We start from the raw sequence: 27,611 nt of genomic DNA on the forward strand, positions 1-27,611 counted from the left end.
AATTTGTGGACCTAGTCAAAGGAGAGAATAACATATTAAAGGTGGAATTAGGTTCTTACTCTAGACAGCAACTCTAAGCTAACCTAAAAGCCAGAAGAGACCTTACATAAGTGGACAAAACTCACGTGAGAGTAATCTGGTTTGTGGTTACATTGTTTGAGCAGGAAACATGGTTTGTCACTAAGAAAATGCATCTCCAAAAGAGCTATTTGGGAAAGCCTCCAGAGCATCAGGCAAGATAATGAGTTCTATCAATAGATTGCCTGAGCTTATGATGCAGTAGACTAATGCAGGTTAGGAATCAGCATGGTAGTTAGTTGAATTAGAAGTGAATTTTCCATAACTCATAAAGAAAATGGCTTGCTATAGAAGAAAGTATCTCCCTCCTTCATACAAAATTAGACAGTGAGGGCTTACATTTCTGGGAACAGGTTGTCATGCAGCCTGTAAATATCCCTTTAACAGACAGAACAGACTAGAAGAAGGTTGGCTTGTATTGCATATATTATTGCCTGATTAATTCCAGATGTTACTTAATAGATTTGCAGCCTTGCTTAATTACTCCTCTTGTGACTTAGCTTGTTTTTTGTGCTATGCAAGGAGGGTAAATGGGATGACAAACAGAGGAACCTAGATACAGAGTTGATAGCCTAGAACCAATTCCGGATAACACAGAAATGTCTTAAAATATTACAAGATAATAGCATGCTATTATGAACTAGCTAACTGGTTCATCATATCACTAAACCAAAGAACTATCATAAATTGAGTAAACTGCATAGGAGATTACAGTGAAGAATTTGATTTAGCCCTACTACTGATTTTTAAAAGAGTAACATCATGCCAAGTTAATACAGCACACAAACAGTAGTATGTTATTAGAAACCAAATAAATTTTTCTAACTTATTAAAATCACTATTTATAAAAGTAAATAGTAATAAACACAGAAAATAATTACCAATGGACAGCTACCAATCTCAAAACAGAAAATGCTTATCTCTGTGTGTATTTTTATCAGGACCGATGCAGAAATCTATTCCAGCCTCAATACTATTCAACTGTGAACTTACTTTTCACTAAGCAATGAATATAAAAGCTTCTGATTAAATCTGTTAGGCACTGGGGAAATGGTTCATAATCAGAAATGCAGTTCTTCAGGAACTTTTGTTGCACAGTAATCTGGCAGCATTAGAACATCTTTTTACACAACTAACTACAAAGCCACAGACCTAGACAGAAAAATTAAGTTCAGACCTGAAAAAAATCATTTTAGGTAACCACTTTTCAAACTGCAAAGCTTTGACATGAATGTTTTGCATGGCACATACAAGACTGCATGAAGAGTGGTGGCAAAGAAAACAATCTTTGTTATGGAAGCAAAAAGCAGGCTTTTGAACTGTTGTGTGGAAATGTAAGGGGATGTTAAAAATCTGCATGGATCTAAGTCCTTTTAGTACTTTCTTTCCCTAGTGAGAATGAAAAGGTTGGGCAAATCAGAAGAAAGCTGAATTGTGGGGGACAAGATACAAGGGCAGCTAGGGGGGAGATGGTTACATGACAAAGTTCTGAGACACCACAACGAACCTACCTTGGGAAGCTTAGCATGTAGAGCAGGTGAGCACACCTCACCTTTACTTCTAATTAAAACAGCGTGCTTTTTAAAATCAATTTCAGTAGCTGTCCTGCATACCTGACATAGTGCATCAGGAAGCTTTAGGGAGACTTTTAGACAAATAATTTATAACAAACTTAGCAAAGCTTTCAAAATGCTGATGAATCAAATGCAAAATACCAAGGCACACAATATAAATATTAGGGAACCGATTCTCATATTTAATTAGTTGTACTGCAGAACAGACTCTTGTCTATTAATGTAGCATATTCCCTTGTATAATGGATAGTATACATTTTATTCTTATATATCATTCAAGCTTTCCTCTATACGTACAGCAGAGGGAAATGCCATTTAAAAAATGAGCTGAATACACAACATAGAAACAGCAGGGTCAGCTCTTCTAATTCAAAGCAAAACCATGGAAAGTAAGTGATAGAAACACTGAGAAATGAATGCTGTCAAGCAAGCAGAACATCAAGAGTTCACTTACTTAATATTTAGTTTTCCAACATCTTCTCTCCTATTTTTAAATAAGCATTGGTCAGTTTGCATATACTCAGGAGAAATACTGATTCCTACACTCCTCTGAGAGCAAATACTTTATGAAATTGTATCTATTTTCCATTTGGAAGTGTAGCCTTATTCAAAGAAATTCATTACCCATAACAAATTCTGGACACTCTAAACTCAAGTTTCTTGGGAGCAGGCTGTTTACTGAATCCAACTGCTACTTGTGGATTACTATTTACAATGTTTATTAATAAACTCATTTCATGCAGGCATAAAGGGAAAATACTCAGTCCATGGATGAATACACATTCACACTCTAAATTATATACACTGTATTTGCATCTAGCATTCAGAGAAGTGCAAAATCCACAGCAATGTAAGTAACAGCAGTTTTGTAAACTATTAGATGATGAGCTTGCAAAAGATATTAGCAACAATATGATAATGTATCTCTTTTTATACTGCTGAAATCAAACATTTATGCAGTAAGAGAACATACATTTCAGCTACATTCAAGTGATTATTTTATTACCATATATTATGTCTTACAAACTTTACTGAAGATCAGCAAGAGCACTACAAAACCATACCTTAACACAATAAATGTATTGCATGGTATGTGCAGGCATAGCAAATTAAAGAAAAGAACTGAAAAGAAAAACAAGCTATGAAAACTTGTACAAAAATGGACAGTAATACTGATTAACACTGGGTTATATCTTACTTATAAGAGACCTGAAGGGCTAATAGAGATCCAATTTTGAAACATCTGTGCACTTTAGGTACAATTTGGTGCAGATCAAGAGTGCACTAATACAGTCAATGTTGTACAGATAAGATAATGCACAAAATAAGCTGATATTATGCATAAAAACAACTTATTTGTTTACAGTAAGTAGGGCAGCACAGTTATAGTACTGCATCCTTGGCACTTAGTGATAGAACAACATGTATTTGGTTTAACTAAACTCATAAAAACAGTATATACTGGTTTGTGAGATGTAAAACATACATTATCCCTTTGAACCTTTTATTTTTACAACATTTTTCTAATTTTCAAGTTAAAATTCATACATGGTACACTAACTAGATATGGAAGATGTTTCAGATATTGCTTTAAAACAAGACCTTAACTAAAACATGTTAGGATGACAAATTAATTCAAGTGGTATTAATTAAATCTTTCAGTGATGTCTTGTACTGAAAACAAAATCTGAAACGTTGAAGAAAGTAACCTTATATTACAACCCATAATTTCTTTATGGGCTTTTCTGAATAGTAATTGCTTTCTTAATGTCCCTTTTACATATGGTAATTTCACTTAAAAGAACTGCTGAAATCATTCATCTGAAAAGTCTGAACTGAATTAGGAGTTTGGCCTAGCATATTATATCACAGAATGGAGGAAGATGCATTCTTCCTCACAGAAAGCTTTTTTCAAATAAGAAAAAATTCCAATTTCAACTGATTGTCCATGTATTAAACAATATTAACAACCATCTGGAGGGAGCCGATTTACTTTTGCCTCTATTTTAAACAAATTGGCTACATTGCCATTTTATATTATATATAATAAATGCAATAAAATTGTTCTTAACATATAATGATGTAACACTTTAGAATTAACTGGTTTAAAATATTTTACAAAGACATTTTATATGTACTATACAGCACACAAGAGTATGAAATATTTTGAACATATACACATTTCTGTATTTTTCATGTAGACTATTATTTTGCACCAAACATTGGTGTCTACAGTTCTAACAATCCTCCCAGATAAAAAAAACAAAACAGAGTGATGTTCTGCAGATGGGATTTTCCTGAAAACAAAAATTACAAAAATCCTCCTACTACACAGAGAATTTCTCTAATGAACTATTTTTTCTTAATTTCATATTTTGCGCAAAGCTTTTAAAGTGGATCCACATACATAAAAAGAATAGCTTCTCTGTCCTTTGCAGTGCAATTTGCTAGGAATAATATTTAACAAGAACAGACTCTTTCCCTACCATGACCATTAAAAACTGAAGCCAATCAAAATGTGACTCAGTGTCAAATTTTTTTTTGTACAAAAGTAAACCTCCATACTACTCACCATTGAGACTCCTTTTCCCCTTATTTAAGATGCAATCCTTTTCAATATCCATTTTAATGAAAGTATTTGCATAGAGCAGCCTTGTATTATTTCTAGAGAACATTATGAGTGTTTTAACACAAGATAAGGCACATGTTTTTCAGCATTAATAACCTAAAACTAATCCTGATGAACTGCTCCTCCTCCTCAGCAAAATCTGCTTTTTTAATATACCCTGTATTACCTGAAGAAAGCAGAAAAGCAGTACAGAATAAACCAAAACTTCTTAGCGGAACTAAATTCAGAACATTAAAAACTCCAGATAATAGTGTAACAAATCCACAGATAAAGTAAAACTCTAACAAATTATCTTTAGGAAAAAAAAGATACAGCCAGTAGCACTGTAGATGTTAGATAAAAGTTCATACAATATGGATGACATTAATGGTGAGTTTTTCCTAAAATAAGCTCCCTTCAGAAAGAAGGTGGCTAAATTGTGAGGCACTTAAGGTTGACAATGTAAGAGGACTGCAAGGGATCTGTTTCATAGAAAACCTGAAGTTGCATATCATATCCTTGTGTTAAGCCTTCTATTAAAGTGCTAGAAATGGAGACTTAAAACAAAAGGATTTAAATATAAAATAAGTGATTAAAGAGCTTAGTACACAGTAAAATTAAGTGCTTTTGATTCTCATGATTTCAGAGCTTTTTAATTTTTTTTTTTAAATAAAGTCTGGAAATAATTAATCCAAGTGTGAAATCATCTTCCTTGTGCCATTGATGCTATTTGTAAAGTGCCCAATTATTTTTCTAAACAACAAAACCATTTGCCTTATCTTATGTTGTGTAGCATGACATAGCATGTAGTACATATGCAATCCATACTGCAATGACAGTCAGTCTGATGGAAAACAGCACATGCATACTCTTAGTCAAAAAGTTTTCATTCCACCTGTCACCCTAAAAAATTGGTTCTTGGATTACATGTCCTACCAGTATATATAGTGCAACCAACCTCAACTTCTCAATAGGTAATTTAGCTGTTAAAGCCCAATGTTCAAAGGTGGACTTAGCAGGCTTTTCCTCAGAGCAGCCTGATGCTCAGACAAAAATCACAGATGGAACTCGGGATCTGAATTACATAAATCCACTAGACGCCAAATCTGAGAAGGATGTGGGTTCTGTCGGATGATGAAGAGGCTGAAGATGTGTGGCAGTCTGTGTATTACTGATCACATCTAACTGAGAGGGATATGCTTCATTTACATTTCCTCCATTGAAACCGTTTTGGAACTGGGGGAAAAAAGACAATATAAAAGGTTAGTATGGGCAACTGATTAACTTAAAAGTTTTAAAAAATCCTCTTAAATGCACAGATTGGATGAAATCATCTTCAAACATAATGAACAGCTTTAAAGCTTTTTTTTTTTTTGATGATAATGATGAGAAGTTAATTCATTTGAAGTGAGGTCTGAATCACCACTGAAACCTAACCTTGTTAAAGTCAGTGGTAATTCTACTTCTAGCTAATGAAAGCCACATTATGTAGTCAGAATCTAAAACATAGTACAGTTTTCATTTGTAGAAAGTACAGTCTGAGTACTTCTAATTTCCTCTTCCAGCTGTTATATTTTAAAAGCTACCTATTTGCATATTTCAATGTCTGCAATAGGATCCAGATTACATGGTTCCTCCATGAAGGCACGTTCAGCCCTCTTTGTACACTGAAGTGACTGCACTCTGTCCACAGGCTGAGCTGTCTTAGGGTTGGCTTTTTGACAAATGATCTTCACATTGACAAAGCCAAGTAAGAGCAATGAATGGCTTTCATCAGTCTTGACATAATTGTTCATAGGATTATTTTAATCAACTGATGTAACGCTTCCTGTCATGCTATGGAAAACTTGCATTATCTACAAAATATTCCACTCAGTCATGCAAAGAAAATAAAAGAAAATATTTTAAACACCTCCATCATCTCTTTGGGAGTAGCTTATATTGGAAGTATTCACTCATTCATATATATATATATTATATATTCATTCATCCATCTGCCAAACTATGCTGGCTGCTGGAAACTGCTTTTTTTGTTTGTTTGTTTGGTTGGTTGGTTTTTTTTTTTTTTACTAGCCAGATCTTTGAAATTTGACTGAAACTGAGCACAGTTATTTTTCTTCCAAGTTTTTAAAAACTAGACTATAGCCATGTGAATTATATGCTTTTAATCTGCAGATGTCATATACTTTTAAAGACAGATAGGATAACACAAGCTAGGGTAACTTCCAGCAACTCCTCCTTCTGAACTAGATTATTTCAGTATTCTTCATTAATAAGATGAGCACGCTCATTAACATTTATAACAAAGTTCTCTGCACTGACTCTCGTAACTGGCAAGGGTTTTCTCCTGTTTATTAAAGGAACACTGATCTTAAACAAACAACCAATTTGTCAAAGGCCCTTCTACCCCCTCCATCTCTGAATATATATTTAGCCAACACTGGCTGTTGTCCTACCACAGATGCACAAGTTCAACAGGAATTAGTTTAGGTAAGACAGCTGAGTTACAAGTTGGGCAGAAGGTCAAGGCAGATAATCACAACGGGCTCTTCTGGCTTTCTAATCCCACCGTCTTTTCACGTGGAAACCAATTGGGGTTGGAAGGATGATAAAAGGATAGGAATTATGACTCATGTTCTAACCTCCAACCAATTGGGATGTCAGGATGCTAAATCTGGTCAAAGAATGCTCTACTTTGGTTTGGCTGTGTGAATGGAGGCTCAGAACAGTAACATTAGATTTACTTCGTCACATCCTTAATAGAAATGAAACCTTGCTAGTTTTATTACCATAACTAGTGGTACATTCTCTTTATTTACAATAAACAAATATATACTGTTTACCACTTTGGCTTTGGCATAGAAGGTATTTTACAAGATTACAACCTCAAGTGCAGTAACTATACTTTTGACTTACTAGTTCCTTTGGGTTCACATATTTTAAATTTCTCTAACTCCTCTGATATAAGACTAAATACTATCTTGGTACTAAAAGCATATACAAACGCAGAGTTATCTTTCCTTGGAGCAATGTCATTTCTGGGTAAAATGAAAATAAGCTTCTAGATTAAAAGACTTAAATATAACATTATTTTCACTGGTTTACACTGGTGCCTTACTTTGTCCTGAATCTATATAAACATTAATTGGCAGATGCAACTACTGTTCAAAACTGGGTACAGTCTGATACAAGAGACTTTTTTTAAAATCATGTGAACAGTATGTAGCAGCATGGACTGCAAAAGTCAGTGCTATCTGGTCTAGGAACAAGTAGTCTCTTCTTTCCTCAATGCTCCCTCCAATTTGCATAAATAGGTTTTGGACCTGCAAGGACTTGAAGATAGCTATCTATGATTACTCTTTTACAAAAAGGGCAGGTGGAAAATCCTTCCTTATCTCACAAAGAAACGTGCTGTTCTTTTAAGTGCCTTTGGACAAACATTCAGCAGTTCTCTTCAGAGGTAAGTGAGAGCTAACATGGACAAATGTAACCTCAGCTCTGCACCAGGCTTCTCCTCATGCAACGCTATTCAGATGCCTACTGCAAGGGTAAACCATAGCAGAAGGGGCTGAATGTGCCTCCAAATGGTTTAAGGACAGATAATTTTTCTCAAGTGACCTTTGTTCATTTTTTCTGACAACCAAGTTAAAAGCAACATTACTATTGCAGCACAACATCATAGTAAGAACAAAGTAATTAAATTAATTTATTAATTTACTGCATGTAGAGATGGTTGCTTTAGTTAGTAAGCCTTTTTTACAGATAGATGAGAAGAAAAAGTAATCCAGAAACGGTAACAAAGTGGGCATAACAAATATGATTAAGGCAGCATAACAACAAAATAATCTATTTTAAATCAACCATTAAAAAGCAGAAAATACAATAACTTAGGTGCTTGCAGTTCAAAACAGATGAGCTATACCAGTACAGATCCTGTGCAAAGAACAATTCTGTGTTGTAACAGGGATGAACTTGGCTGACCCCGGAAACACTTTTCAACCCTATTATCAAGGACTATTAAGGATTAATAGCACTGACCACAGCCAGGCACAGGACAGCCAAGTGCTGTGCAAGATTCCTCACTGTACTTTGCCAAAGTAATTTCATGCTATTTCAGTCTTTGGACACTTAGGCAGAAGCTAGTCATCTCAGTGAACCGTATTATTATTGAACTAGTGTAATTGTGCAATTTTATTTTTTCCACTAGTAAAACAGTTTTAAAAAAGGATTTGTTTTGTATTTGTAATTATACATACCAAAAAACTGTATGTGTTCTGCTTGCATTCCTCACCTCTGTCTTGTGTAGTTAAATGCCAATTAATACTTTAATTCTGTTATGCATGTGCATAAGCATTTGTAGGATCAGTACTTTAGCAAATAAACTCTTGCGGGGGGGGGGAAGAATTGCATCTCTGTACTTAAGCAGCATTAATAGAAATAAATGGTACAATTTAAAGTACTTCAACACACTTTATTCTAGATGAGGAGTTCCCTTAGTAATTGAAGTCTTTATTTCTAAGTTAATTCTACCTATGAAGAACTGTGTTAAAAACTGCAGTTTGTGCTAGAGCCATGCTCCTCTATTTTCTACTGCTTTTGTTGTGCATTCTCCTTAGCACAACATGAAAAAGGCTCAACTTCTCTACTGTGGATATAATTCTTTCCTTCTATCTTGTTTTCAGCAGACGTAATTTAAACAGAAGCTTGAGGAACAAGCTGACCTTTGTTTACAGCCGTGTTATGAAAATATTTCTGCAGTACTGTCATGTGTATAAATGCAATACTTCATAATACTTCATGCGAATTATGCAATGTTACAATCTGATACTTAAAACAATCCTAAAATCATCTAAGAATCTGAGTAGCTAGAGACCATTGTAACATTTTCAAAACTAGAGATTTTTCTGGAACCTTAAAACATATTTCATGAAAATAAATCTGCCATACAATAGTACTGACATCAGTCCATTCCTCTACAAAATCCACATAAGCAAATTCTAAGATTCTGACCAATCTGCTTTCCCTTTGCTCCTATCTTGTACTGGGAAAATTTCTAGTCAGTACAGTAAACTAGTTGTCTCACTGTGCTGTTTGAGTATAATATTGCCGAAGAGATGTGACAATTCTGAAAGCTACCAGGATGTGGCCACATGACGTGACCAAATGCAACTTTGTTCAGTCTAATGAACAAATGAAGCAGGAACACTCACTCACTGCTAAGCCATCAGTTTCAAACTCAGTAATTCAGTTATAGCAAACACTGCATCCCACAAGTCATCCAAAAAACTGATTCAAAATGAAAGCAATATAACAACACTTTACCATACCTTGTTCAACAATACTTGTTGACTTGCCATCATTGGATCATACTGCATTTGATCTATGCAGCTGGGCTGTGCTTCTTGTGTGCACTGGTACATAGAGACAGCGCCTGCATAGCACGTTTGAGGAGTTAGCATAACTGACTCAGAGTTTATCCCACACTCTTGATTTTCAGGGACTTGCTGCAAACAGCTGAGAAAATCCTCCAAGTTGGAAGAAGCAGAATAGGTCGATCTGTCAAAACCTGCTACAGGGAAATCCATTTGGGTAAAATTAGAAAGCTGTGACATCATGGGTGTGGGCTGTTTGTAAGGAACAAACTCTTGCCTACATGCATAAGGTGCAGTGTTTACTTCTGATTTGTAAGAAAAATCTGGAGCAGTGGCAGGCATGCCAGGAAATACATATTGCTCAGGTTGCTGCTGGGAGCAGCTAAGAGGCATACTGCTGCCAGAGCTCCAATTTGTGAACATCCCATTGACTTGCATATGCTTCATCTTTTGACACAGCTGCTGCTGTTGCTGCTGCTGCTGCTCCACAAGCTGTTTCTGGTGCTGATGAAGTTGATGCTGATCAAATTCTTGCTGTACCAAGCAACCAGCATTCTGGACCAGAGGCTGTTGCTGTTCACAACCTGAATATAAGAAGTCAGACTTATTATTTAAGGAATCCTGAACGTAAGTCAGAATTTCATCAGTTATATCGATGTCTCCAATATCATTCACACCAGAGAACTCAGTTTTAAAAAACTCCTCATCCTGCTGAATACATTTCAGATCTTCAAAGTCAATACCCAGATTTTTCATGATGCTGTACAAATCACTGGTTTTATTATCTTGAAAGAGTGCTGCACTGTCTTCAGCAAGTAGCATATTACTGTCCTGGGAGCACTCCATTAGCTCCTGCTTCAGAATGTTGTGGTCCGGCCAGTCACTGCTAAGAACATTGCCCAATTCATCCTTGGTGTCTGTAAAAAAGTTCCGCTCAAAGGAAAGTTTATTTGATGCTGGAGGGCAGAGATACACAGACTCATCTTGCCTTAACATGGCACCTAGGAGGGAGCTTGGATCCACAGAATCTTTGTGTAGCGTAGCTTTGGCAGCAGCTCCTTTTCCCGTGGTACTTTTATTCTTCGGCTGAGAAGGATCCATAAGGCTCGACATAGGGAAAGTTACCTCATATAACACGGCCTCACCAGTGGCGAACATGAAGGGCAACTTCATGTTACGCTTCCGTAGATGCTCTGCCCCCTCTTCATCTCTGAAAATAAAGTAAAAAATATGGCATAATACTGCAGTGCTATAACAATTACAGTATTTTTTTGTTCCTTGGAATTAATGTAAAAACAAAACTAAACAAAAACCCCAAACCCTTATTCTATCTGTAGGCATTTTTCAAATTCCTAGCTATTCCAGCTCAAGTTGGCTGAGTAAAACCAAGAGGCAGCTTATGATATAAGGAGCTTATGACTGTAACACCACCCTTGCATATTACATTCGTAATTAAACCTAGATAGCATACACCATGTTCTGTGCATTATGAGCTGAAATGAACATAAGTGGGCTTTGTTCCATGCATTATACTTTCTTTGACACGGCAATTAAATGAATACTTCAGTACTGAAGTATATACTTTTCTCCCTTTTACAAACTCCCCAGCAAAAAGTATTTAATTTGTATAATAATGCTTAATTCTACATTATTTGGAATTCAGTTCAGACCCATAAAGAACTTAATTTCTGTACGTTATATGTTGTTTCTCTACACAACTGCAGTTGGATTTCTTAATTTTTACCAACTGGGGTACTGAATTAAAAAATAGGTTGGATGGAATAACTTGATGTTTGTACCACTACTCTTACTCTTTATAAGAATTAAAATATCAAAAGTTTCACACATAAGGGAGGACTATGCCACATTGGTAGGTACTGAAACAGCAAAATCTCTTTTCAACACTTCTTAGCAAACAAAAAAGAAAATCTCTTTCAGATTTCAAGATTTAAAGAGGGTTTATTTAAAAATAAATCATTTCTGAACATCAACAAGATCAAAAACTGAAGTCTGTCAGTTGAAGTATAGCTCTTTACACAATGATGGCTTACGTAAGAGGTCTCTGTGTGGCAATGATGTAATCTGGTCTTCCATTTTTGTAGACAAGGCGTGCATTTGCTTGAACCCAGGCCCATCGATTTTCTTTGGTTAGAAGCCTAAACACAGTCATTCCACTTTCTCCAGTCTTCATCACTAGAGTTAATAAAGGGCAAACATACTGTTTAGTGTCCAGTGAATAAAAATACAAAAACCTGGCATGTCATGAGGGTAATCTCATTCATACAGCAATTTCACAACCTCATGTCCCCAGTTATTCCATTTCAGTGCAGCTCTAATTTATTCCTAGCAAAATAGGATGATGGATCACTTTTAAGGATGTCTCATTACTGACAAATACAAAAGCCAAAAATGACAACTAATTGTAAGATCCACTACAGAATGGCAACATCCTATATACAACCTTATCTGTTATTTCTGCAGTAGCAGAGTTTATTCAATATTAGAACATATAAATGACAAAAGCCAGAATCTCTTTTACAGCTGAAAAGTGACTAGTGTTCAGACAATTAGAACATACATTAATTCTTAATCCAAGTTCTTTCACATTTTGATGATTAATGTAGAGGTATTTCAAAATGTATTTCAAAATGTATTTTCCATTTCAAGAATGTATTTTCAAAATGTATTTCATTTTGGTATTTCCAAAATGTATTTTCCAAAGAAAAACTTTCTATCACCTCACTGGCAGTGCTTCACAAGCGTACTGTCATTTTAGTTCTACATTGCTGAACCTGCTGTATTTCTAGACAAAAAAGAAATAAAATACAGAAAGAAAGTTAAAGAATCCTAATGGAATAATCTACACTAAAAGGAGACTTCTTTTTTTAATTCAGCACCACAAAATAGAGAAAAAGAGTTTTAAAAAACAGAGTGAACCTTCAATATATCCTGTTCTGCAAACCTTCTTCTCTTTTGCTTTTATTTATTTAGTTAGCTTTGAAACAAACACCAAATCTGATAGGCTACTGAAACTTTTAGTTTCATCTGCCATCATCACTTCTAGTCCTGGTCTATTATATGGGACAAAAGTGATTGAGCTATCCCTGAAATAGAATATCTGCTTAATACAGGTTAAGATCTAAGCTGCCAGCAGGATTTATTTAATTGTATATAAAGGGACAGAAGAACTAGAACATTTTTTCAAGAGAAGTCAATAAATGAGAAGCACCACCAAAATATCCTGAAAACGTTTTCCTAACTTCCAAAGACAAATATAAGTAACAAAAAACCAAAGAAAGTAGTTTACCAAATAGTTACATATCAGGTAGCTGATATTTATTTCTTTATTAGCTTGAAACATGATAGCTAATTCTCTCCTTAAATTGTTATTTAAACCAAATTAAGCTGCTAGGACTCAAAACAGAAATTTATAGAACATGCATGGTATATAGCATGCTAATTCAGTGGCTATTTTTTGTTAAAAAAAAACACTGAGATCAAAAGAAAATGCTTTATTTCCCAACAGGAAAGCTATCTTAAAAATAGTCTCTTTGCCCAAAAGGAAGTTGTTGAAATAGCAAAAGTTGGGTTGTGTAGAGAAGGAAGTGAGAAAAGCAAGATTTGACAGAAACTAGGATATTTAAACTAAAAGGGTCTAGATAGGAATATTAAGTATTTCTTCATCCAGTGTAAACTCTTATAAGGAGGGAAAGGTCACGTAAAAATCAGTGGGTTTTTTTGCTAATGGTCAGATTAATTTTTGAAGTGCTTCATAATATTTTTCAGTATGAACATAAGTCATGCTTTGCTTTTTCAGCCTTTCTTAGAGAAAAGAACTTACTTCGGACATGATTTTCAGCACAATAAAGCATATCAGCTGCATGAATAAACTGGTATCCCGTTCCTCTCATACACAGCTCTGCTTCAGTGTATCCCAGGACAAGCTTTCCTCTGGAAGGTAAAAGAAGAAACTGTAGTACTGCTGATGAACCAACTTACAGGATGAATGCCAAGCAAATCAAATATGGCTAAAACATTCCAGATATACATGCTAATAGCATTTTCTTGAAACATCAATTGTATGCAGAAGTATGAGAGGTCTAATAAAGAAGTGAACACATCATGAAACTTTAACTAGCTCCCCAAGTTGGCTTCAGTGACTTGAAATAGGTTTGCAAAATTATTAGATCATTACAAAAACTGTATGCCTACAGTTGAGGTAGGCTCCTAATTCCATTTTTTGAACTAATGACCATATTATTGGCCACTTATTCAGTTACAGCAGACAACCCCCGTTTGTTGCAATGAAAGATACTATTCACTTGACCCTATTTCATAGCATTTACCTATATGTAGAATTAAGTAGCAGCCTAATTTTAGTTATCTAAACCTTCTTGACTAATTTATTTTGCAATTTAGAGGTATACTGCAGAATTATATCCCTTTTGCTATCAAGTGGTTTGGGCCACTGTGTTTGCATGCAAGTTGATTGCCTACGATACGTCTCACCTTCCCTCAAAGTGTGAGGCAGAAATTCAGTTGTGCCAATCAGGCTGCAATCCACTTCTCTTTTTGCTGCATAAAAGCCCACACTTGCTCCTTTAAATAGGTAATGGGTATTTTAGATCTCATTCTGCCACTTAAAAAGTATGAGCCATCCCTTCCACTTCATGTCAGCCACTGCTCAACTGAGCTCCTCAAAGTTCCAGCAAAATGAATTTCATTCGTTCTAAGAGGATTACTTACAATAGCTATGAGGGTCAAATATGACCAAAAGAGTACTTTACTAGAGGTCAGGGAGATGAAGAAGAACTCAAAAGAATTTGTGAGAGCTCTATGAGATATGTGATAGAAAGAATGAAATAGTAGAAAAGAGATTGAAACAGACTTGGAAGAAAGAAATGGGGATCCAAAGACAGAAAAGAATAGAAATAATAAGGAAGGAGAACAATACATGAAAAAGTTTAAAACAAGACAAAAATTGAAGGTTTCAGGTAAGGCATAATGAAAAACCAGAAAAAGAAAAGAAAAGGCTGTGATAACATTTTGTTAACAGGTATGAGTTTATATAAACCAAGAAAAGCATTTTGGTTTATCAGTAGACAAGACAGAATAATCCAACTCCACATTATTCTGTAAGTAGGTATGGAAATCCACATGAGATAGTGGGGCGGGGGGGGGGAATATCACTCTGAAAACTGATTGTCAGCCAAAAATAGGGAGGAAGGGAGGCCGGGAGGAAGGAGGCTGGGAGGGAAGAAGGAGGCCAGAGGCTTTTCTTTTACATAGGGAAGCATCTTAATGGGCTTCTTGCCATGTTGATGCATAGCTGTATTATGTTGATCTAGTAACATGGTAGTGTTTCCAGTTTTTATAAAGGAAAAGAATGGTTTGGAAATGGGTCAAATTCACAGTATAAGAGGACTTCATTTGTTTAATTTGTAATAAATTCCATTTCCATTGTATCTTACATCTATTTGAACTAAAGGGTAAAACAGGCATGTAGAACAGAATCCAAGACTTGTTCTATCAATTCTAAAGACTGAATTTCACCCAGATAAAAACATTACACGTTTCTCCTTCCCCAATTCATTAGTATTCTGTTACTGTAGGATAGCAGTCTGCGGTTTGTCTTTTTGTTTTTTTAATGATCTAGAAACAGAAGGCAATATGAACTTTCAAGGAAGTACACAAACAATCCCATTTCCATTTATTAACTAGCAGGGGCGAAGAGAAAAAACTTAACAGATCCCAGACAATCATCAGTATTGACTGAAACAGTAACCAGCTTTATATTTCAAACACATATTTGAAACCTATCTCAACAGCAAATGAGTAAAGTTCTATGTAGAAGAATTTACACCTACTTTGCATCACAGCCGGTAGGTGTGAAATCCAGTTTGTGTTTAGTTCTGAAGATGAAGTTTTTGGTTCGTATCTCAAGGATAGATGGTGGCTGCAGAGGAGTAGCTACTGCAAATAGAGCAAGCTGAGGAGACAAAGTAGCACCATCCTTCCCTTTCTTGTTTTGTCCATGGAGAAACTTCAATCGCCCTTGAAAATTCATGGCCTTAGGATGAGGAAAAGTAATTGTTACATATTGGAGTTATTTAAGAGTCAGATATTTCTGCCATGAAGTAAAATATAAATTATAACTTTCTTTTCTTTTAGATCCATTACATTCAATCTTTGTAGCATGATATGCATGAAAGTTAGTTAACAAATTCAGAGTACTATTGTTATATCCATTTCATTTAGAGATCTATCAATAAACAAACTAGAAAAAGAACTAATACAAAGGTTCTTTTGTAAATTAAAAAACAAAAAGTATTTAATAACAAACGCCAGTTGGATCTTCTAACATCTAATTAATTGAGCATTTATTCTCTTTCATGTCTGTCAATCATTAGTATAAAGTATACAATTTCAAAATCTTATATAAACAATTTACTGGTAAGCAGTCACGTAGAGGATGATAAACCCACATTATTTCTTTTATAAAGCACAGAATTGACAATCAACAAGTGTATTAAAAAGAGCAAACATTTTCCCAAATACGGGAAAATTTTGCTTCTGTTGATTATTAACTATAACTTATTTCAAGATACCCATTGGAAAATAGGGCTTTTTAATCCATAAATCATACAGTACTTCACAAAAGCAGATACTTATTCATATTTCACAGTGGAACTTGAGCCATGAGAAATGAGGGAACTTGTGGCTGACTGTAACAACATGATACATGTTCCTGCAGCAACCCAGGAATAGAACCATTACTTGTTATTTAGTGTCATTAGCTGAAATATACTGGTTCAAGCAGCTCAGATATCTTCAGAGACTTAACAAATAAAACAAGTTGCAATACATATCGTAAGGATGCCGCAAATTTCCAACTTTTAGGCATGGCTGGAAGTTTTTACCTAATTCTATACTCACCAGGAACCCAGATGAATTATCCAGGAGGCATCGTAACCTGCAGATGAAATTCCTTTCCATAAAGGAAGAATTCTCTGGAGGAAGTTGGTCTGGGTTATAATAGTTTGCTGGCTGTGAAAAGCCATTATCTCCTACAGGAAAGGATTATTTATAAGGATTATTTTTAGAAGAACACCTAGTGAAGGCTATCTATAACAAATCGTCTTCCGTCTCATAAACAAAGCCTCAGGTCATGACCTGAACAAGAACAATGTAAACTAGAAACATCCTCAGAACCTTTACTGATTCCAACACTATCCAAAGTATCAGTTCTTCTGATGGGATTATGTTTTACAGGCTATGGCTTTTAAAAATTGTTTTTTTAAAAACTTTGGATTTAATTCATTATTTTAGTCAACAAGCTAGACTTTGAATCAGTCACAGAAAACAGAGAGCTCTCAACAGACAGGATATCCCCATTGCTGCAAGGGTAGGATCTTCAAAATGGAATTAGGCACCCAGTCACAGTAACTATAGGAACTGGGTACTCAAAAGCTCAGTAGAGGTTATCAGACTATGACACGGTCACTCTCCAAATACCCAGGCAAAAGCTGCCTATAGCACTAAATAAAACAAAGCACTTTTAGAGAATCACAATAAATAGATGTAGTTATTTTCTCTAATGGATGGAAACAAAGGAAAAAAAGTAATGAATATTTCATCATTGTGCTGATGAAGAGAACACTGTAGTTGCCTCTCCAGAGGAACCTGAAACATATATTATGTAAAAAACAATCAAACCAAAACAACCCACCCAACAACATGAATGACAACTACGATGAAAACATGATGCTCTATTGCCACCTTAGGACAAGCATTTGCTGCTAAGTGGCATTTAGGAAATAGACTTAAACATTTGGAATATAAAGTAAAAACATAAGGTAAACCAGTGAACTTCTGATAGAATGCATATGTTCTGCACGAGGCTACACACACATAGATACCATACCATGTCTTTTCAAAGCAAATTTAGCAAAGTGAGCTTGTTTGTAATATATATATATAAACCGCAAAGTAGTCTTTCCCTACTAATTCATACACACAAAAATTAAGAAATCTACAATAGTGTGAAATGCTGTTTTAAAGTGCTAAACACACAGCTTTAACTAAAAGAAAATTAGATACATTTGCTCATGCGCTTACTCTTCCAGAAAACCCACACAAGGTGTATAGTAAAATATTCCATATATTCTGAGGGAATTGACTGCCACGTACGGACAAAAACAAGACCATAGGTTTTAAGAAAGATCCCATATTCCAGACACAGGACATGAAGTCAGGGATAACATGTCACCTAATTACACACCACATTATCTTCTCTGGAACATAATTCTGTCTCCTGAACAGCTGGGAAAACATATAGATAGGCTGGGTGTTTTGTACAACAGCTAATTTACCCCAAAAGAAGAGTAGCCATGACCAACTGCCAGTTCAATATACCTCCTGTTAATTTAAGGGCCTGAACTGGTGTCAAATGAGGCTACTGATGGCTCACCAAGAGGCCTGGTAACCCAAAGGCCACTGCAGTTCAACAGAAATGTTCAGCTCTCCAGTTTTTCAGATAACAAATTTCACACACATCGCCCCATCCACCAAAAGAACTGCTATCCAAGACTGATTTTTGATGAATAGACCTCAAGGTATGGAGAAACAGAAAGATAGGCCTAGCTGATAGTGAGTATCAAGAGACATCCTGAAGTTACAGCCATCTGCAGAACTGAGTATTGGCCAAAGTCATCGTTTTGAGCTGATCCTACAGAAATGAGAATTTGGTCCAGCATGGTTGCCACCTGATTTTGATACTAGAAAATAAAAAAATTCCTTACAGTATGGATGGGTCTCAATAGCCAAAAGCAAACTTACTTGCTTACTTCCCACCGATGTTAATTTTTTTTTTTGAATTGCCTAATTACTGGTAAGAATTTTCTAAACTTTTATCTCTGAGGTAGTGCTTCTCCAAGAGGTGCTGAAATGGGTCAGATTCAGATGCTTTCTGAAGAAGCAAGCAGTTTGAAGCAAGGGTAAGAGCAGAGAAACAGAAAGGCAGCAGATCCCAGCTCCACCTTCAAAAATTCCAGTTCGGACATCCCAAAAATTCCTTCCAAATACACAGCTAGAATTCAAATGCTCATATCCTCTCTGAGTTCTCTCAAGTGTCTGCCAAATTCCCTAGTACAGTGTGGCAGTTTCCAAGAATTGCACAGGACTTTGTTGGAAGAAGCAACACAGTCTGTAGCTTGGGAGGTGAGGGGAAAGGTGATCAAAGTATGAGGAGCCCTGACCGTAGTGTCAGGGAATGGGCTTTTACAAATGCAGGAGGCTTCGGGTGAAAGGAATACTGCTGCAGTTTCCCAGGCAGGCAGGTCAGGAAGCAGACAGGTTTTAGTGCCAGAAGCTTGGAGACCTGACTCCACAGTAATTTTAAGAATGCAAAGAGGGTCTCACAGAGGCTCTGCAAACTCTGGTGCAAAAGCATTGGCTAACACCACAGGAGTTAGAATCTATATTCCGAAGGAAACTCACGCTAGAGCTCATCGACACTATGGAAAGATGTGCACGAAAACGCTGTGCATTGAGATCTTTACATTTTCTTTGAGCTCAAGAGCTTACGTTGCTGCTCAGCAGGCACACTTTAAAGGACAGTCCAAACTAGGTGCTCCAAAGCTGAAATTTCGGACTGAAGTAGAATCTTGCAAACTTCTCTAGGAGTATGATAGGGCTTGGAGGAGCTTCTGGGACAGGCACTGTAAGAGCTCAGGAGACCAGCAGTAGAGCAGCATATCAGAGCACAGTGAGAAGTGATCAGTCCACACTAACTGAAGTAGAATTAGTTCTGAAACTGAGGCTGGAATCTGTGATTAATCCTGAGCATGCTTATAGTATACCTATATCAGTAACTACATAATTCTGGCTGAATGTATTTAAAAAAAGGATTAAATTAACAAAAATGAGGGGGTCTTTATGATCATAACATTATCCTTTACTATAAATCTGAATTCAGTTTAAAAATCCTCAACATCCAAATACATTACACTACTTGTGGCACGAAAATAATTTGTCAGCTTTTACTAAGCTAGAAATGCAAGGTACAAAACAAACTATTGTTTGTAATCCTGCTCAGCACTTGCAGTACTTCCGCCAGCTAGTAAAATCTGACACCAAGTCAACCTGGTTATCATCCTTCTCAAACACAAGCATTTATTACTTCATATGCACTTGTTTAATCTTGGAGCACTACAGAACACTGTTTCACTCTCAAACAATAAGCCAATCCATAGAAACATGGTTTCTGACTGCCAGCAACTGTTTGCTATCCTAATTAACTTGCAGCATAATTTCTATTGGATTGTATAAATTGTTTCATAGATGCTATGACAACGTTGAGGCACTAAAATGAAAAATTGAAATATAGGGAGCTTTAGGTGAGCCAAACAAGTAAATAAAATTTGCTTTGCTTCTATGTTTTCTCTTATCAAATCATGGCTATAAAACATTAAATGGGAAGTTGTAAGAGTTTTAAATCTGGTTACTTTATGAATGATAGATTTATAATAAAAGTACTACAGACCTTTTTCTGCATTAAAAAACCCAAAACTAAGTAATTTATAGTAAGAGTTTTACCTAAATATTTGAACAACTATGGTGCAAAATGAAGCATCAGAGTCATCTCCATAGTTTTGCCATCTTTATTAGGCAGGCGTATGCTTTCTATATTACACATAACACAACAAATCCCCTTTTCCCTGTCTCCATATGCAAGCAATGCGTTTCTCCTTAACTGCTTCTCAGTTCAGCAGATCACATAGGCACATTATCGACTGATGCTTATCTGAAGTGCTAATCAGCATAATATTTGGTCTAAAAGGTTCATCTGTTGCATCTTTTATAACACTTCCTATTTATTCCCAAGGAGATTAGTGGTCTACGTGGCAGACTAGATATAACAGCCACAGAAGCGGAGCAGTAAAACTCTTCCAGTCAGGAATGTACTGTTCTATATTAAGATAATATTCTAATACATTCTTAGTCATGGAGTGGATCTGCAAGCCTGAAGAGCTTAAAAAAAGCTGTCATATTCAGTTGCCTTCCTGTGCTAATAAATTTGGCATCATGATCAGTAAGTAGGAGCAGATATAAAAGATCATTACTTTAGAGGAATCACTCTGTCATTCAAACAGTGATTAAGGTGTGGTAAAACTGAGGGTGAACACAGGAAAAAAACAGAGCTTCCTCATTTCTGAGGTGGGCAAAAGACACTGCCCACTTTGCACCATCTTGTTTGCAACACAGACATGCAGGATCACCCCCTTCACTATTGACCACAGCACTACTGATCAAACTCAAGAGAGAAATTCTGCTATTCATGCTCCAAATTAAACTCTTCCAATTCATATTTTATTTAAAGCAAAATTAGTATTTTTATGATGCTGTGCTATGAATGGCTGTGCTTATTCAAACTGAAAAGAAATAGAGCTTTCCATTGTTGGCTAAACAGATCCACAAAATTCAAATAAATTTAAAAGATGTTACTTATTTCTTTGTTCATAAAAAAGAACCAAATTAAGATATTACCTACACCTGCTTTAAAAAATTAGTCAGGGAACCATATAAGCTTGCTGCATTCTTACCTTGCAGGCTTGGTCCAGAATCTGCAGACTGGGCAGGATTTAATGCCCAATGTAGCTGACGCTGAAACTCAGGTCTGTCTTCCGTGTGAATCAATTCAAATACGCTCTGGTGTATGATATCAGACTATGTACAAAAAGGAAAAGGAGACAAATAAAAAGTATATAAAACATATCTGATGATATCATGGAAGTTATCTTGTTGGCACCATTTCTAACAGCATAGCAAAATCCTTTTTGCTCAAGGGATAAAAAGCATATATTTGCACGCACATGGAGAAGCTTTCTGAGGCAATTTCTAACAATCCAGAGAAATATTCAGTCATGCCCATGTCTCCAAACATGAAAATAATAATACAAATATTACCTTACAAAAAATTACTTAATGGCAAGCTTTTCTTTACCTGTTTTTGTCTAAATAAACTTGGAAGTGTTATGCTGAGGGTGTTGTTGTTGATTTCATTTCACATACTAGTAAAGTATTTGCCAGCTGGGACTTGGTCCTGACCCATTCTAGGTGCTCCAGGAATATAAAAGAAGCCAAGCACCCTGAACCAAAGAACTTCCAAATCTAAGACAAGTAAACTAGGCATGTTGGTTTTGTTTAGCTAAAAGCTTTGTTACTCCTTAAGGATGTATTAAAATCTGTACTTATTAAGCTCTCGTATCACCACCACTTAGGTGGTGTTTAGGAATGTTATCTGAATGACAAAGCTACAACATTCAGAATCAGTGGATGAAAGAAATTAAGGTGGAAAAAACCCTCAAATATTTAAGAAAAGGCTTAAACTGAGAAAAATTAAATTGCTTGTTTTCTTCATGAATCAAAAAAACCCCAACTATATATAAACACAAAATATTTTAAATAAAATATAGACCCAAGGAAATAATAATGATCTAGCAAAAGCAGATGTCTAGCTCAAATCTTGCTTTTATGTATTTTACAAAAGAATCAATATTTTTCAGAAAAATTTGCCAGAAATGCTATTTTGGGGATTTCCAGACTTTGCTTTTTATATCATGTACTTGATTTATTGGCATTGCTATACAAATATCATGCCCAATTTGTCTCCCAATATTTTCTCTTCATTCCCCAACAATTGAAAAATTGGTAACCTAAGGAATAATAATGTTTTGTTTGGAATATTTTCTTTTAATCAAGTATTCCCCAAACTCTTATCAGCTAGCTAAAAATACAGACCAAGCAGCGTTTCTCCCTGTTTTTAGGCAGCAACTGCATCTGTCATTATCCAGTACCCTACAGCACTGATATATACAGGTAACTGCAGATGTGGAATATTCTACCACAGAAGTGCAGCAAGTACAAGTGTATTTGGCAGAGGCTCTGCCCATGGGTGTCCTGAGAGGTCATTTATAATTCAGTGCATTTAAAAAAATAAATAAATAAAAAATCAGATATCATAGCACAAATTATTCAGTATATGTATCAATGGATTTGTCATTAAGCAAAAACCCATTTCCTTCACCTACACAAAGCATAGTAGTTCAAGTGTGGCTACCATACCAGTGCTACCTCACGTTACCAAGAAAAGGGCTGTCCTGGAAAGGAGGCTACTAGGTAATAGAAATTATTTATACGGGAAGAAGCAAGCAGCATGTATTGCAAACGCCAACATCTTAGGATCCATCTATTCATCCAAATTTGCCCTACCTGCAACGCAGAAGTAAGAATCGTAACAGCTTGTATTGTCTTAATACAAGCTAATTCTGAGAGTTCTCTAAGGAATGCAATACGTGCCTTCTGGATCTTGGTCTCTACCATTTTGGTACGTGGCTTGCAAAGCCAAGAAAGTTAGCCATACCTAATCCGTACAATGAACTGTAAGTTACAGACATACCTTAGAGATATTGCAGGTCTGGTTCCAGACCACCACAATAAAGCGAATATCGCAATAAAGCGAGTCACATACATTTTTTGGTTTCCCAGTGCATATAAAAATTATGTTTACACTATACTGTAGTCTGCTAAGTGGGCAATAGCATTATGTCTAGAAAAGCGTACATACCTTAATTAAAAAATACTTTATTGCTAAAAAATGCTAACGGTCATCTGAGCCTTCAGCGTAATCTTTTTGCTGATTAAGGGTCTTGCCTCAATGTTGATGGCTGCTGACTGATCAAGGTGGTGGCTGTTGAAGGTTGGGGTGGCTGTGGCAATTTCTTAAAATAAGACAACAATGAAGTCTGCCACATCGATTGACTCTTCCTTTCATGGAGGATTTCTCTGCAGCATGCAATGCTGTTTGATACAATTTTACCCACAACAGAACTTTCAAAATTGTAGTCAATTCTCTCAAACCCTGCCGCTGCTTTATCAACTAAGTTTATGTAATATTCTAAATCCTTTGTTGTCATTTCAACAATGTTCACAGCATCTTCACCAGGAGTAGGTTCCATCTCAAGAAACCACTTTCTTTGCTCATCCATAAGTAGCATCTCCTCATCCATTAAAGTTTTATCATGAGATTGCAGCAATTCAGTCACATCTCCAGGCTCCACTTCTAATTCTAGTTCTCTTGCTATTTCCACCACATCTGCATTTACTTCCTCCACTGAAGTCTCGAACCCCTCAAAGTCATCCATGAGGGTTGGAATCAACTTCTTCCAAACTCCTGTTAATGTTGATATTTTGACCTTCTCCCCTGAATCACAAATGTTCTTAATGGCATCTAGAATGGTAAATCCTTTCCAGAAGGTTTTCAATTTACTTTGTCCAGATCCATCAGAGGAATCACTATCTATGGCAACTATAGCTTTACAAAATGTATTTCTTAAATAATAAGACCTGAAAGTCAAAACTACTCCTTGACCCATGGGCTGCAGAATCGATGTTGTGTTAGTAGGTGTGAAAAGAACATTAATCTCGTTGTAAATCTCCATCAGAGCTCTTGGGTGACCAGGTGCAATGAGCAGTGATATTTTGAAAGAATTTTTTTTCTGAGCAGTAGGTCTCAACAGTAGGCTTAAAATATTCAGTAAACCATGTTGTAAACAGATGTGCTGTCATCCAGGCTTTGTCATTCCATTTAGAGAGCACAGGCAGAGCAGATTTAGCACAACTCTTAAGGGTCCTAGGATTTTCAGAATGGTAAATGAGCACTGCCTTCAGCTTAAAGTCACCAGCTGCATTAGCCCCTAACGAGAGTCAGCCTGTTGTTTGAAGCCAGGCATTGATTTCTCCTCTCTAGCTATAAAAGTACTAGATGGCATCTCCTTCCAAAATAAGGCTGTTTTGTCTACATCAAAAATCTGTTGTTTAGCGTAGCCATCTTCATCAATTAGCAGACTGCTAATTAGCTAGATCTTCTGGATAACTTGCTGCAGCTTCTACATCAGCACTTGTTGCTTCACTTTGCACTTTTATGTTATGGAGACAGCTTCTCTCCTTAAATCTCATGAACCAACCTCTGCTAGCTTCAAACTTTTCTTCTACAGCTTCCTCACCTCTCTCAGCCTTTATAGAATTAAAGAAAGTTAGGGCCTTGCTCTAGGTTAGGCTTGGCTTAAGGGAATGTTGTGGCTGGTTTGATCTTCTATCCAGACCACTAAAACTTTCTCCATATCAGCAATAAGGCTGTTTTGCTTTCTTATCATTCGTGTGTTTGCTGGAGTAGCACTTTTAGTTTCCTTCAAGGACTTTTCCTTCGCATTCACCACTTGGCTAACTGTTTGGCACCAGAGGCCTAGCTTTCGGCCTATCTCAGCGTTTGACATGCATTCCTCACTAAGTCTCATCATTTCTAGCTTTTCATTTAAAGTGAGAGACATGCGACTCTTCCTTTCACTTGAACACTTAGAGGCCAATGTAGGGTTATTAACTGGCCTAATTTCAATATTGTTTTGTCTCAGGGAATAGGGAGGCCCGAGGAGAGGGAGGGACACAGGGGAACAGCGGGTCGGTGGAGCAGACAGAGCTCACACAACATTTATCAATTACGTTTGCCGTCTTATACGGGTGCGATTCGTGGTGCCCCAAAACAATTACAATAGTAACAAAGAACACTGATCACAGGTCACCATAACAGATATAATAATAATGAAAAAGTTTGGAATATTGTGAGAATTACCAAAATGTGACACAGACACGAAGCGAGCACATGCTGTTGGAAAAATGGCGCCAACAGACTTGCTCGACGTGGCATTGCCACAAACCTATTTGTAAAGGCCACAATATCTGCAATAAAACAAGGTATGCCTGTACATATGTACTAGTCTTTTAAAAAACAAAAAGATGGGAGAACTAAAATTAGTAAGCTAACTCTGTAGATATTTAAACCTCAAAGCATATGGAGTTAATTTTGTATGAAAGGTTTCCTATTAAAATAATTACCTTCCCATTGAATTATGTTTCATTCAGCATCATAAACTGGGTAACACCACAGTATAAATTTCAAACAGTTGTTCCAGTAAAGTCTAATTAAGTGTGAAAGTTCCCTATCCTGCCTAATTCAGCTTTGGAAATGATATTCCTGTTGTGCTTGGCCTGAGATCCCGTTTCAACTGTGTAAACTGATAGAAAACTAATATAGTTTCAAAGTAATCCAGTGTAAAGTATCTAACCAAGAATTTTATTACACAAACTATCAGACTCTAAATATGAGCATCGATGCCCTCAGAAATTAACCAAAAATTCTGCAGAAAAATAGAGGAGAAAAAAATAAACTTACTTGTTGGAATCCCAAGTAGTCCTGGATAGTAGAAGAGACATAAAAAACCAGAGCATCTGCCGTAACAACTAATACAAAACCATTTAATGCCTGGGGAGGAAACACACCAATCTGTCAGCTTCAAAGACAAAACTCCAGATAAATTATTGCAGCTGTAAGTCTACCTATACCTTAGTCTTACAATAAAATGTGAAGCATGCAAAAACATATCATTATCTAGCAGCCCAAACAGAGTAATTCTTCATTGCAATTCTCTACACTATACCTGACACAATAAAGAAAACTGCAGCTAATGAAGATTTTTTTTTTTTAAAGAAAATTCCAAAAATGGAGTCAGAGAAGAGGACAAAGCCCAGTGATGACTTCTATTTATTGGTGATTACAGGAGATGAGGGGCAGCAGTTTAAACTACAGATTTATCTAAATGTAACTCCAACCAGTTCACAATGCTTGCACAACTCGAGAGTTCAATACAATTAACTCTGCTGTATGAAACTGAGCCATGTCACAAATGGATTCCCCAAATCTGTTCTATTCATAGTGCAGACAGGCCTAAGTGGACAGGAAATCAAGTGATCAAGATCCCATATATGGTCCAAAACCATTTTACAGCTTACTTAAAATAGAAAACCTCTGCAGAAGCTGACTGCTGCAAGCAAACAATGTTTTTGAAGAGATTTCCCCCTTCATGAAGAAGCAGACTAAGTGGCTCCTTATTCAAAGTCACGCAAAGGGCATTTATCTGTACTCCCAATCAATAAGGTTCATGGCAATTGTTGTGATAGCAAACAGAACATTTGTGACTTGGCAGCTCATCTGAAAGGTGATGATTTACTTCTATGGATTTCAGTCAAGATTTAACAAAAGGCTATCTGTAGGGACTGAACCAAGTCTATTGTGCCACTTAATTTCCTCAGCTGCACTCAAAGTCAAATTTTGCCAGTGTACTCAAAAAACAACTTTCGAAACTCTTTAGGATGCAGTTATTGTAACTATTAGAAAACCTAAAATAACTGAAGGATATCCTATTTGTTAATACAAATCATGATAATATAGTTTGATTATGAAACAGTGTCATTCTTCCACAAACATTAACTCACATAGGCCCAAACTGTGGTAAGCACCACAGTTGCTTTTGCATATTTCCATATCCATACTACTATTTCTCATTCTTTTATTATTAGGCTCTAAGTTTAATATCTGATCAAATGACTGTTTTAAAGTTCTCTGAAGTGCTCCTATTTAATTTGTAGACATTTCTTAACCTATGCTCTTCACATTTGTGACTTCTTTAAAACTTCCTTCTGTAAGTTTAGTGCACTATATCTGAAAACAAGAAGGTCTAACTCTCACAGTAAGAGTTTAGAAAAAATCTGGAATTAAATAGCGTAGCCAAACCAAGCAAACCTGAGATTTCAGAGCAGTGTCTCATGGTAGTTACATAAAATTCTTGTTTTTGTTAAAGCTTATACTAATTCCAAGGGAACAGAACAGTACAATGGCAGGTGTTTGTGTACTCCACTGATGTATTTTGCAGCATATTTCACTTCAAATGGTTGATATCACACTGCTGCAAGCTGGACAGTGATCTAATTCTTGCCCAAATGTTAAAATTAGTTAATCTGCCCTGTTTCATACAAAGCCATGGAAAGATTTACTTATCCATTCAATGACAAAGGCAGGCAGTCTCT

General features: G+C 36.1%; 1 protein-coding gene across 1 annotated transcript in view; it reads right to left on the reverse strand.

Moving 5' to 3' along the window:
- Positions 1 to 2,354: 2,354 nt before the first annotated feature.
- Positions 2,355 to 27,611, reverse strand: part of AHR (aryl hydrocarbon receptor) — a 71,423-nt gene continuing 46,166 nt past the window's right edge. Inside the window, 9 exon segments of the mRNA XM_064506338.1 lie at positions 2,355 to 5,414; positions 5,416 to 5,496; positions 9,588 to 10,842; positions 11,684 to 11,825; positions 13,474 to 13,583; positions 15,500 to 15,702; positions 16,569 to 16,699; positions 21,236 to 21,359; positions 25,921 to 26,010. Coding sequence (XP_064362408.1) covers positions 5,316 to 5,414; positions 5,416 to 5,496; positions 9,588 to 10,842; positions 11,684 to 11,825; positions 13,474 to 13,583; positions 15,500 to 15,702; positions 16,569 to 16,699; positions 21,236 to 21,359; positions 25,921 to 26,010 — 2,235 coding nt within the window. The 3' untranslated portion in view covers positions 2,355 to 5,315.

Source organism: Dromaius novaehollandiae, chromosome 2, assembly GCF_036370855.1.
Source record: "Dromaius novaehollandiae isolate bDroNov1 chromosome 2, bDroNov1.hap1, whole genome shotgun sequence".
Taxonomy (NCBI): domain Eukaryota; kingdom Metazoa; phylum Chordata; class Aves; order Casuariiformes; family Dromaiidae; genus Dromaius; species Dromaius novaehollandiae.